We start from the raw sequence: 13,900 nt of genomic DNA, 5'->3' as shown, positions 1-13,900 counted from the left end.
ATTTATCACAAAACAATATTTTATCATAATATAATATTTTAACATATTTTTTTCAAACCATATATTTGACATTTTTCTAAAGGCTGTGGTATCTCTATCCTTCTTCCCAAAAATGTGAACTGTCATGAATATAATTTTTAAACCGTATATTCATTTTGGCCAAATAAAAGCTTAACAAAGAAGTTGGGAACTGTCACTATCTACTAAACTATACTGTATGATATATAGAAAACAAAGCTTCACAAAGTATTACATTGGTGTCATAGGTGTGCTCTCATCACATTCACAAAACCAACCAGGAGTTGGTAAATATTTAATTTTAGCCAATGTAAAATATATACTGTATACACCATGTGGGGTAGCAGATGGGTACTAACAAATGTTTAATTCCAACTATTGCCTTAAGATAAACTTTTCTATATATTTCCAGGCTGCAACACCACCAAAGCTATATAATACCTTGAATTTTGAAGATAGTTGATGTTATATTGATACAAATAGTCTTTATTATTTTTCTTATATTTGTTTATATAATTAATGGGTTATTTGTGAATTCCTCAACCTAACATTTTTTTTCTAGCTGCAACCAATACACTCATGCTGTGAGTCAATGCCAGATTTCATTAGCTCTGATTGGCTGGTTTCAACATGAGCCAGCAAATTACAATATGAGTTATGAGTAGTAGGAAAACATGTTGAGTAGTAGGAAAACATGTTGAGTTGAGAAAGCACACTAATAAACCATTTATAGCTCTTAACCTAACTGAAAAAAAGATATAAAACCTATTTATAGAATGCAGTTATTACACATCTACTACACTTTGAGTGCATATTTATATGAATGACAGTTGCCCTTTAAAAATGACCATAATCCATTAATTGCAAGAAATATGCCACGTGTTCTGTTTATGTATTTTGGACTGAAACAATGAGCCACCTATATCATATCCTTGAATTGAATGGTCACAGTAGCAATCATAGCAGTCTCGTCATCCACATATAGAGGCAGCGATGTGGGTTGATATTGTCAAATAACCTGATAGTCAGGCAGTTAATTACTAAATTAAATATATAACAAACGGGTGGGGGGTTTGCGCCGACCAGGTTTCCTTCCCCTTTAAGTAGGCTGTATGGCCTGACTGATGGAGAAAAGTGCTCTCTGAACTGAGTGTAACAAGATGCAGGCCCAGACTTCCCTCTTGGGCACTCCTAGGCTGCATGGTCCTAGCACCTGCCAGCCTTCACACGCATCCCTGGGCTGGCTTCCCCAGTTCTCTTTAAAATGTAGCTAGGCTGCATGATCTTGATCCATCCCTAAGACACATCCCTAGGCCCGGGCCTATGTGGCCAGAATCCGTGCAGAGTGCTAACTTTGTAGTGATCCAGAGTCTTGGAGAGGCTTTTGAGTAGTCAGGAAGACTACAATCTCATGCGTCAGAGACTGTATTTTGATGCCATATTGCCATTGGAAGGCAAACACCTTGTTTATGTGTTTTTGTTGTTGAACAATTAAACGCTAATGGGCGAATGTAATAAAAGTTGCAAAGAGCAAAACAATTTACACAAATAGGAATAAAATCACGCCTTTTGGCAATGTAATACTCTTCCTTAAACTGTTATCGAATTTCAAATTTTAATTGCACATTGCCCACTTTTAAGAAGTGCTTGAAGGTGTCGTAATCTTTTGGAGCAAATAACTTTTTCAGTAAAAAGTTTTATTACATTATTTGTGCTCTGGTGCAAACTATAAAATTTGCAAAACTTCAGCTATATTAAATTTTCTGTTACCGACTTTTATCCCATTGGTCTTATTTCTTTCTGCAATTTGTGTGTCCCTGTCTCTTCCTTGCATAAGAAACTTGCTTGCCTACCATTATAAAAGCTATTCTTTCCACAGAAGGCACACATCAGACAAGCAAAAATACATTTTACAGCATTCCTGTATCAATACATACCCAGCATTCCCTTATTTGAATTCGATAAACACATGTCCTTCTCAGCGCTGGGAAGAACAAATCCCACAACAAATACTTCCACCCCATCAGCCATCAGAGCAAGGCCCAAAACAAAGAAGAGTGTCCACTGGAACCTTCCATGCCCACATTCCTGAATTATGTTCTCATACTGATAAGCCAACTGTTCCTCATCCTCTTTTCTTTCGGCAATGATATCAGCTGGGTCTTTAAATTCATCTCTTATGGCTGAAGCTTTATTTTGTCTTAAGTCATCAGGGTGTGGAATACCCTGGTATTCTCCTTCATATATTTCATTGTCATCATCATGCCCTTCTGTCGCATCGCTCTGAGCATCTTCATCTTGATTGACTTGATCTGCACTATAATAAGCATCATTTGGTGAATAACCACCATATGTGTTGTCTTGATACCTGTAATCATCCATGGCTCTGTTGCTAGTTTGTCTTTTTACCTCTCGGGCTATGTCTCTTGCACCTTGGTAAATATGTGAGTTATTTCTGTATCCGTCATCCATCTACTTTTACATATAGTATGAGATAAAGCAATGTCAAAATAACTGAAATTGCCTTATATCCAGTTAATTTATTTGAAAAAGATCCATGAATTGCTTTAGCAGACAAAAGTAGGAGAGTTTTTCTGGTGCATCATGTTGAGTAGAGTTCTGTTCTGGAAATACAAAAATAAAGTAGACATATTGGTACCTGCATAATAAATTCAGGAGAACAAATATAATTTCATGTTTTTTTAATGATTGAATAGACAGTGAGTAATCAAGATATTGACTTTAAGATTAATCCTAACAACCACAATTTAACCAACATATTGTCAAGGCACAATAAACCTTGCTAAGCTTCTTATATACCATTTTCACCGGTAATGATTTTAAAATGCCAAAGATTTATATCCACTATTGTTTATTGCTCTGAAATGTTTATTTGAATGCAATCATGTTTGGAATTTGTAAGATGATAAAATATTAGTATATAGAAATGTATAGTATACTTGTTTTAAGGCACAGTGCCATCCAGACAAATTTTAGGATGATTGTTGACAGTTGAGAGGATCATACTTGTTATAAAAATAATTTAAATAATACAAATGAAAAAGAGAAATCCTTGAATTCTCCAGTAACCATAAGCTTTTAACGGAACCCTTTCATTTAAGAGGAATCCCAAACAAACACAAATAATAACTAATGCCAAGGGTTTTATACATCTTCCAAGTAGGAGACCAGTTAATCACTTACTCACAAAGCAAAACCTTAACTGTAAGTTGTAAAGGCTTACATTTTGAGAAGATTTTATATTTGTTCACTAGGAGTCGGGTTTAGAGGGATTAGAGTGGAATAAACTGAACAGATGGTAATGCAGAAGGCATCACCAATCATAATGCATATTTTGTTAATATCTGTAATGAAAAGCTCTTTCCCTCTTATTGCAAATGGATGTTTGCCTTATTCTTAACATTCCCTGTGTTACCTGGGCAGATATATCATTTTATATAATTTTCTTTAATATTTATTATCTGTAACTCTATTGAGTTCAAGAACTGACCATTCCTTGCATCATTTTTCATGTGTGCTTTCATTCATGTTCATATCTGCTTGCTTTGAACCCAAAGAAGAGCGGTTTGCTAAATGAATGTTTTGCAGCCAGTCAGTACACAGTTCTCTCTATTATTTGCCTAGTGGCAATTGGCATGTGTGTATTTTCTCTTTGGCTAGGCGAGGGTTGACTGGTAAAATGGGACACATTGCTATTTAAACTGAAAACCCACAGATTTAAATTTTGGCTACATTGGAGAAAATCTGACAAAGTTCAAATTCTAATGACAAATATATTTATAGTTATATGCATTCTGCTTGATCCAGAATGGATACAATCCCAGCGTGCAATTTGGGAGCCAGGTCACCATCTGTTAAATAATGGTGCAGGCATAGTTCATAAACTAAGAAAAATGCAAGAAGTAAAACAAAACCAATATGTTTTTTGCAGAAAAAACCCTCAATCAATGCAAAATATGAACACAAGAAATGATATATCTGCACCTAAAGGAACACTTCTGCCAAAGAAAAGACATATCATTCGACAAAAATACCAATATTTCTGAGATAAAGAAGAAAGATGCTAGGAACATTTAGGAGCAGATTTATCAAGGGTCGAAGTAAATTCGAGGGAATTTTCGAAGTAAAGACATTCGAAATTCAAAGTAATTTTTTGGATACTTCGACCATCGAATAGGCTACTACGTATTCAACTTCGAATTCGATTCGAAGTAAAAATACTTTGACTATTCGACCATTCGATAATCGAAGTACTGTCTCTTTAAAAAACTTCGACTTCAATACACTGTCAAATTAAACCTGCCGAAGTGCTATGTTAGCCTATGGGGACCTTCCAGAGCATTTTTCTAAGTTTTTTGAAGTCGAAGAAAAATCATTCGTTCGATCGATGGATGAAATCCTTCGAATCGTTCGATTCGAAGGATTTCATTGTTCGAGCGAACGATTTTACTTTGACAGCAAATGGACAAATTCGACGTAAAAAAACTTAGACTTCGATATTCGAAGTCGAAGTATTCCAATTCGATGGTTGAATTTCGAAGCTTTTTCTACTTCGAAATTCGACCCTTGATAAATCTGCCCCTTAGGTAACTGTATTCAGAATTGGAAAAAAATAAAGAGTAGTGACTTAAAAACCATTAAGAACTGGATTACAAAAAGGCAATTATTTTATGTGGCAGTAGGGGATGCCATTTAGGAATGCAGTACATGCAATAAGCTCTTTACAGAGAGTCCACACAATTTTAAAATAAATGAGAAGGTTGCTCCAAGCAAAAATACTGACACTGTATGAAATGGGCTATATTGAGTTTAAAATGTTAAAGGAAAAATATACCCCCAAACAAATTAGGTCTCAATAAGAATATATTGCATAAAACAGTTCATATGTAAAAACCCTGCTTCATCTAAATAAACCATTATCAAAATAATATACTTTTTTTTAGGATGAAGTCACTTGGATTCGTGTGTTAAACATGTCATGACTCAAGATAAACTGAAGAAACGGTGTTATCTAAAGTCACGTAAACTCATTTAATGCATTTAACATTTCCAAAAACATTACAATACTTCCATTGTTCTCATGAAGCCTCGTAAAAAAAAAACTCCTTAATTAGATGGGATGCCATGACGCAATTTTAAAGGGAAACTATCGTGAAAATGGAAATATAATATAAGCTTCAGCCCCCGCAATAAGATATATTGGATGTAACTGTCAATGGCTAGCTGACACCCAACTGCTGCATGAAGAGAGAATGAAGAGACACAGATGCTGAGAGAGGGATAGTGAAGATAAATTTGATTATTTCATAAATGATATTCATATTCATATATTTAATTGGTTGTTTTTAGAAAGTCTTATTTCAGTATGATGAAGCTTATTTTAAATTTTCATTTTCGTAATAGTTCCCCTTTTAACACACAAAATAAAGTAGCTTCATGCCTTCATCTGTATGTGCCATTGGGTAAGCCTAAGTAAAAAATGCCTATTTCCTATGTTTCACGGTGCACAGAAACAAACAAAACAAATTATACTGTTTGTTAGGTCACATTAGCCAATTAATGGACAGAGATATGTCTTTTGCTTCCACACTTCTTCCTGTTACAGTTAGAGCTGCAGTATTTCTGGTCAGGCAATCTCCGAGGCAACATCACGAAATAGTGGTTCAAGGTAAGAGATGTAAAGGGCAATATTTACTTAAATAAATATTCCAGTTTGGTAAGATTCTTTAATATTCCACCTAATACAGGTATAGGATCCCTTATCCGGAAACCCGATATCCAGAAAGCTCCGAATTACATAATGGCCGTCTCCCATAGACTCCATTTTATCCAAATAATCCAAATGTTTAAAAAGGATTCCCTTTTTCTCTGTAATAATAAAACAGTAGCTTGTACTTGATCCCAACTAAGATATAATTAATCCTTATTGGAAGCAAAACCAGCCTATTGGGTTTATTTAATGTTTAAATGAATTTCTAGTAGACATGAGGCATGAAGACCCAAATTACGGAAATATCCGTTATCCGGAAAACCCCAGGTCCCGAGCATTCTGGATAAGAGGTCCCATACCTGTATTATATAAACTATATGTTGATTAAATATTAATTTTGGGGTTAAAGTTTTCCTTTTAAGTAACAAGGATTTTTTTTCTTTTTTTCCCCACTGCCCTGTGAATCTTTGCATTGGATTGCTATGTGAGCAATAGGAAACAATTCAGTCCAACAGTTTCACAACTACAGTAGATGCAATTCACCTCTTTATAATATGCAGCTCCTAAGGAAATAGTGTCATAAATTATGTAATGGGCTCAATATCCATGTGGTCTATTTTAAAGAGCTGAAAAGATAATATGCTGAAATATGATGGAAGTCGATATAAATATTTCAGTGTGGATCTTAAAATGGAAATAAGACACATTAGCAGAAATAGTAGGCAGCTCGATTTTATATAGCACAATGGAATTATCTCATATTCACTGGAGAGAAGATTTCATAATTAATCTTTGGAAAATATACAGAACATCGCTCTTGCTGTATGTGCTGAGACAACTGTACACCAAAGGTTGTCTTTGAATTTGAATAGTAATGATAAGCAAAGTTTTTAGTTGCTTTTGTTTCTCTAAGGAAAATGTTACTATAGTTATAAATCAGATACGTCAGAAATGTATATCCCCCAGGTGTAGTTAAAGGGCAACTATAGTGTATAATGTTTCTTATGTGTTCTGCTCAGTATAAGGACAAACCTTCATTGACATAATAATGTGTTTTTTGTTTGTATAAGCTCTGAGTTTACTGAGGAACATGGTGTCCTGTCTACCATTGCCCTCTATGGAAAACAGCTGCTATTCTCCTCCTGAGGGAAGCAGTGGCCAAAACGAAATTTCTCAAAAGAGCAAACAGATTTTTTTATATTCAATTTTGAAATCTGGGCTAGACATATCATGGGGCTAGACATATTGTCAATTTCCCAGCTGCCCCAAGTCATGTGACTTGTGCTCTGATAAACTTCAATCATTCTTTACTGCTGTACTACCTGTACTATCACTAGTTGGAGTGATATCAACCCCCTCCCTCTCTTCCTGGCAGATCTAAGAATAACACTTAATAGTAAAAACCCATGTCCCACTGAGACTCCTTCAGTTACATTGAGAAGACAAAACAGCAGCATGCCAGAAAGCATTTCTCTCCTAAAGTGCAGGCACACGTCACATGACCAGGGGCAGCTGGGAAATTGACAAAATGTCTAGCCCTGTGTCAGATTTCAAAATTGAATTTAAAAAAATCTGTTTGCTCTTTTGAGAAATGGATTTCAGTGCAGATGTCTGCTGGAGTAGCACTATTAACTGATGTGTTTTGAAAAAAAAACATGTTTTCCGATGACAGGATCCCTTTAAGTTCCAAGGGCTTTTTATGACTGCTCCTACTTTAGCAGTGCCTGTTACCAGAGCAATAACAACACGGGAAGATGACAGTGAAATCACTGGTGATCAACTTTGGAGGAACCCAGACTGATAAGTATTTTTAAAAATGCAACATTGACAATTCAATTAAAATAGAAAGTTATATCTTTTATAACTTTTATTAAAGCATACAAATTCTTAAAAGCCTTTTTTTGCATTGTTTTGTATATTTGTTTCCCCTTGTATGCTATTGGTTGCTGGTCCTTTATATTCAGCTGTCATTTACTGTACATATAACCTATAATTAAGTGCCTTGCAGCAAAAACATGTTATTACTTTGTGGACACGTTACCTTTTTATAGCTTTTTATTTTAATTGAACCGTCAACATTGGATTCTTTGAGTGCCTACTCAATTATGCTTAATATGGTGTGATCCACTCCCTCTGGCTGTAGGTTTGGGGCTAGGCACCCAATGTGTCTACTGGTGAGTCTTCAAATTTTACATCTACGTAGTAATTACTCTTATCTGATGAGAAATTTCAACACATATTTGTATAACAGGTCCTCCTAACAAAAGTTTTAATGGCCGTTAAAATAATTTGGGTCAAATCACTTCCAGTTATGCCACTGCCCATGACAAGCAATTCATGATGGATTTTTTGCTTTCAAGCTTCCCCATTGACATCTAGCGATGCCCACTTGCCATTAGGACTATGTGCCAGCTACAGAAGATGGTAAGGTTGTGGCAAACAATGAAATTTTACACAAGTCTGAAATTGACAGCATGGTCAGTAACACTTTCACAGAAGTCAAGAAAATAATTAGACGCAATGATCCGATTGTACGAATCGTGGATTCGTACTATTTTCAGACCGTGTGTGGAGAGTCCCGACATTTTTTTTCCGGCGGAGATCGTCGTTTGGTCGATCGGACAGGTTAGAAAATTTCTGCCGCCTGCCGATAATATCTCTGCGTGTATTGCCGATCATACGATTTTCAGTGGGAGACTGTCACTATCTTTGTCAGACATAACTATCGTACGATTGCTGTCAGGGGTAGAACATCGGCTGATCTGTTCTTTTACTACTTTATTTGATCGGAATGGTAAGACATTGCTCTGAATGGTTAGTGGAGGGTCGGGAAATGGGAAAGTCCGACCATACTTGATTCGTACGATCGGATCTTTGTGTCTATGGTCAGCTTTAGTCTATGCGATACAGTACTCATAATGCAAAATGATAGGCAGAAGAGATCCTCCAGCTGATGAGTTTTCTCAATTTACTGTTTGGAGCAGTTTTCATTTAGGATCAGTACAGTCCATCAGCAATGTGAAGTGTAGCTGCCTCTCTTTCTTTCCTTACTTTGCTTACTCTGCTAGTTTGTTTCTGCAAGCTCCTTCAGATATAGGCATCAGCAGTAATATCAGTTGGCAGCTACACACTTCAATAACAAACAGCTAACCCTAATCACAAACTGCTGAAAACCACGAGATCCACTTGCTGACCACCATCAACTGCCAATGGATAATTACCAAGATATAGCAACAGATAGTTAGTATATGTAACTGCTACTCCACCTTTTTATGTAGTTATGCATAGATGGGTGCTGCATTAATTAGACTCTTTACAAAATACTATATCAGAATGTTGTTCAAAGATATCTATGTGAGCAATAAACCACAAGGAGAAAAACCACAGCCTACATTTTATCCAGAAATATCAGTCAACTGATGTATAAGAAGTCAAAAAGGTCAGTGACCTACAGTGCCTTGCATTTGTATTACCCCCTTGGACTTTTCAACATTTTGTTATGTTGCAACCAGGGAATAAAATGGCCTTCATTAAGATTGTATATTGCTGATCTACATATATTCAAATAACAAAGTGGGAAAAAACAACCTTCAAAATGTTGAAAGTTATTTACAAAAACATCTTGATTGGGTAAGTGCCCACCAGTTCCTCCCCCCTTCATACTGATCTCAAAATGGGTTTCTGGAAGACCCATAGTTTATTAGAACATATCTATACAAACAACATCATGAAGGAGCATAACATTCTGGAGAAGTTTCCATTTTACCAATGTGTGGTGGTAATTCAACACCTTGAGAATACCATTGCTACTTGTGATGGAAGCATTATGGCATAGAGGTGCTCTTTGTTGGCAGGGAAATTTGTTAGCAGTGAGAGCTAGATGGATGGAGTCAAATAAAGGGCATTTCTGGAAAACAACTTTTTTTAATCTACAAGAGACCTGAAGCAGGATGATAAAATGTTGTCTTCTAGAAGGAAAATGGCACTAAACAAAACCAAACCTAACAGTTTTCGATTGGCCCAGTCAAAGTATAGACTTGATAATCTGTTGCAATAGTTAAAAAATGCTGTTTTTTAGCAGCTCATATTCAACCAAGCCCAGGATTTCTGACAAGGCTACAAAGGCCTGGGCCTACGGAGGCACATTTTTAGCCGCTTCTATATTTCCAGGTTCCTACAGAACCCCCACAGAGGAGTTACAGGGGGAGCAAAGGACTGGAACAAACCAAAACAGGTGCGATATTAACTTGTGCATGCTCGCATTGGGGGGAGGGGCGCAGGAGGCAGTTGGCCTAGGGGCTCCTCATTCAAAAATCCGACTCTGCATTCAACCTGACACAGAATGAGCCTGTTAAGAAAGAACAAAAGACTTGAAGGTGTAATTAAAGCCAAAGTGGTTCTAAAGTATTAAATAATAGTGATGACTACATATACCAACCAACAAATGTCCGCTTTTTTATTTACTTAACTTTTGCTTCACAATAAAAATATATTGCACCTTCAAAATAAAAGTACTGGGTCTAGAACTAGGGGTAGGCAGAAGAGGCATGTGTCTAGGGCCTGTACCTTCTCTGTTGCCTACCCCTAGTCCAGGCCCATGCCCTCTCACTGGTGTTTCGATTCCCCATAGTCAAAGCATGTGTGACTGTTTGCGCACGCATGCTCAATTGCTTATGCGTGTGTGCGCACGTGCCAAGGTCCGGATGAGTTGCCTAGGGCGCCCAGCTGGCCTGGCCCGGCACTGTAACATCCAAACTGAATCCATTTCAATTCCAGGTTGTAACAGTCCAAGAGAGTGAATACTTATGCAAGGCATGTTAGCCTACAGAGCTTATATGACAGGGAATATAGGAACCCCCTAATTTCCTTCCTAAAACGTCCTTTTTTATAAAGGCGGAAGTTCACTCACTGGGGTATTCTTATCGAAGCTGTATATGTGATTTCTAGAATGCCTTTGGCTTAAGTGATTTGATTTTACTTGCATATGTCATTCATAGTCTCAGTGTGACAAAGCTTTGTGTAAATAAAGAAGAAAGATATTGTATTTTGGGTTCTTTTACAGACCTCATGTTGATTGATGTCTCAGGAGGCACGGTAGTAATTTACACATTACCCAGGCTGCAAATACGTTGAAGGAGAACATAAACAATATCTTATTGGAGGCAATTATATAGAGAGATGGCAGGTTCTAACTCTGTGCTCATATATTTTGCTACATGAGGGAATTATTTATAAGATCCTACATGTTTGCAGCATGCCAATATATGTGCTCAGACTACAAAACACATGTTCTCCTGTTTAAATACTTGAATGATATCTCCCAAGACCAGAATAAAAAGGACAGTGCTTTGGAATAGAAAGCTTTGCTATCACCTTGTTTACCCAAAACTTTTTAGATAATCTGGACCAGGCAAAGCCAAAAGGGGCTGCTAAGTGAAGAACAGTTGGCTTTTTCACTTACAGGGAAATGGGAAACGGACCATGGTCCTTCAGCTATCACATGTATGGCAGTAAAGGGGTAAAGAATGCTTAATAGATATATGGACAGAAAGATTAAGACACTGATATCCACTAAGCTAAGGAAAACATGAGATACCCTCACAGCTTGGTCAATCAGATCACAGTCTAACCATCTAAAATAAACTAAGCTACCCAATACTCTCCTTAATATTGGGATATGGGCCCTTCAATAATGGTTTGAAGATTGGTTTGCTGATGCCCCAGTGCATGGTGCTTCAGATGGGAAAGTAGATGGGAAAGTAAAGAGGCTTAACAGTACCTTGAACTCTCACCCTTCACTCCCTACTTGCCAGCAAGACTGAAGCTTTACCTGGCATACTAGACAATAACATAAAATTCCAAATATAAAATTGCTTTTATTGTCTTATGGTTACACAATAAGGTATAAAGCTGAAATGCTTACTAAATATAATTGAATGATCAGGTAACCTTATGCCTACAAGTTCAAATTTTGAAATGCTGTAAGGCTATGTATTTGTTGTGTTTTCCTGGCTGGGTAAGAGTCAGTGTAGTATGCAGTATGCGCAGAAGGTGATAAATAATCAGCATTCGAATTGTAAATGTAATCCCATAGTCACTTATTGTTGGAATTACTGGGGAAAATTAGGGGCATGGATATTTACACTGATTTGGCTACTGAACCAATAAGCCAAAAATATATTAGCAATTTAGTAAATTTTCACTGCAATTTCATAATATAGAAACCATGTTAAAATTATACCATTGTTTAATACACAAGGAAAGCATTTTTAAATTAAAATAAGTAATAAATTACATCCGATGCATGGTACTCCTGACACTTTCTTTCTAATTTATACAAAGCTTTGCATGCCTCTTAATGCTTGCCTCTGATGCTGAAGGCTGATTTCCAGTGTAAAACTAGCACTCTCAGTAATGAGAACAGCTGGCATCTGGCATGCCAATTATAATTATTTAGTACAAAGTTTAGTAGGCACATATTCACGCTCTGCTAACTGGCGAGCATAACCCATAAACTATTCAGAATGGATCTGATGCAAAAAAGGTGATAATCTTTTTGGTCAGATTCATTTATTTTAACGACTGACTAAAGACAAGGGAAACGAGTAAGGTGTGACCACTGTCACCACTTGTGTTTAATCTGGCATCTGATTGACATTTAAGGAATCTACAAAACCATTAGGAATATGAGATGAGATTGGGGACACAGAACTAAATTAACAGCCTTATCTGATGACTTGCTGTTATAAATCACTAATCCTAGACAGGACCTACCACATATCTTTTTGTATTGGTGAGCATCTGGGTACATAATAAATACAAATACATCCCCAATAATGCAAATAGGTCTAAAGTGCAAGCCACGATGGAAAAGATAGAATTCCATACATTATATACTGTACATATAAGGGGTCATTTACAGTATGTTATGTTTTGGGTAGCCGAGGATGAGTAGAGTATAACAGTTAGCAGAAACCCATGCAGCCATTATACAACAGTAACTTTCACTTTTAAGCTACGAGGATGTATGCACAGTATGTCTGAACACAGTGACATCTACAGGCCATTTGTATAAACACCACAATTTATGTTTTCCCCTGGCAGAAGTGCTATGGGGAGCAAGAACATGCCTCTAAATACTCATTCAGGTTGCACATCTGCCCATGGGGGATGATTACAATGTGCACCTCATGCCAGATAAGAAATAACATATTACCCATTCCTCAAGAGAGACATCTTATATTTCATTTTTCTATCATCCCAGTCCTACACAAGTAGAAACTTAGCGGCCGATTCACTAAGGGTCGAATATCGAGGGTTAATTAACCCTCGATATTCGACTAGGAACTAAAATCCTTCGACTTCGAATAACGAAGTCGAAGGATTTAGCGCAGATAGTTCGATCGAACGATCGAAGGATTATTCCTTCGATCGAATGATTAAATCCTTCGAATCGAACGATTCGAAGGATTTAAATCCAACGATCGAAGGAATATCCTTTGATCAAAAAAAGTTACGAAAGCCTATGGGGACCTTCCCGATAGGCTAACATTGACTTCGGTAGCTTTTAGATGGCGAACTAGGGGGTCGAAGTTTTTTTTAAAGAGACAGTACTTCGACTATCGAATGGTCGAATAGTCGAACGATTTTTAGTTCGAATCCATCGATAGTCGTAGTCGAAGTTCAAAGTAGCCCATTCGATGGTCGAAGTAGCCCAAAAAAAGTTGAAATTCAAAGTTTTTTAACTTCGAATCCTTCACAAGTTAGTGAATCGGCCCCTTAAAGTACTTCTCTATTGAAATCCTTGTGCTAAACCGATGCAAAAAATTTATTTTAAGCCAATTCTTGTCCATTCCTCCTCTTAAAATACTGTACTTCATTGCATATGACTGACCAAAATTTGCATTTGAAGCCATGGAGTTTTCCAAATAACCACTCCCCACGAAACCAGCTGTTAGATCAGACCCCCCACTATCACATAGAGTATGTAAAGCCATTGTGACTCTTTAGCCCCATTCATGTAAATCATGGACCTTGCCACTGCAAACCCTCACTCAATCCATGCCTGCCCAAAACACAGTTTTCCCAGTAATCTCTTGATTTTTATAGAAGCAGCACCAAAATAGCACCATTTACTTGCACCTCCGTAGA

At 36.9% G+C, this 13,900-nt stretch overlaps 1 protein-coding gene across 3 annotated transcripts in view; it reads right to left on the bottom strand.

Moving 5' to 3' along the window:
* LOC108711469 (synaptic vesicle glycoprotein 2B) overlaps positions 1–13,900 on the bottom strand; it is a 65,414-nt gene that overhangs the window by 21,891 nt on the left and 29,623 nt on the right. For all 3 annotated transcript variants that reach the window (XM_018253239.2, XM_041586866.1, XM_018253238.2), the window contains exon 2: positions 1,956–2,642. In XM_018253239.2, coding sequence (XP_018108728.1) covers positions 1,956–2,490 — 535 coding nt within the window. In that variant the 5' untranslated portion in view covers positions 2,491–2,642. The remainder of the gene's footprint in view (positions 1–1,955; positions 2,643–13,900) is intronic.

Source organism: Xenopus laevis, chromosome 3L (assembly GCF_017654675.1).
Source record: "Xenopus laevis strain J_2021 chromosome 3L, Xenopus_laevis_v10.1, whole genome shotgun sequence".
Taxonomy (NCBI): domain Eukaryota; kingdom Metazoa; phylum Chordata; class Amphibia; order Anura; family Pipidae; genus Xenopus; species Xenopus laevis.
This window is presented reverse-complemented; position numbering and strand designations above follow the sequence as displayed.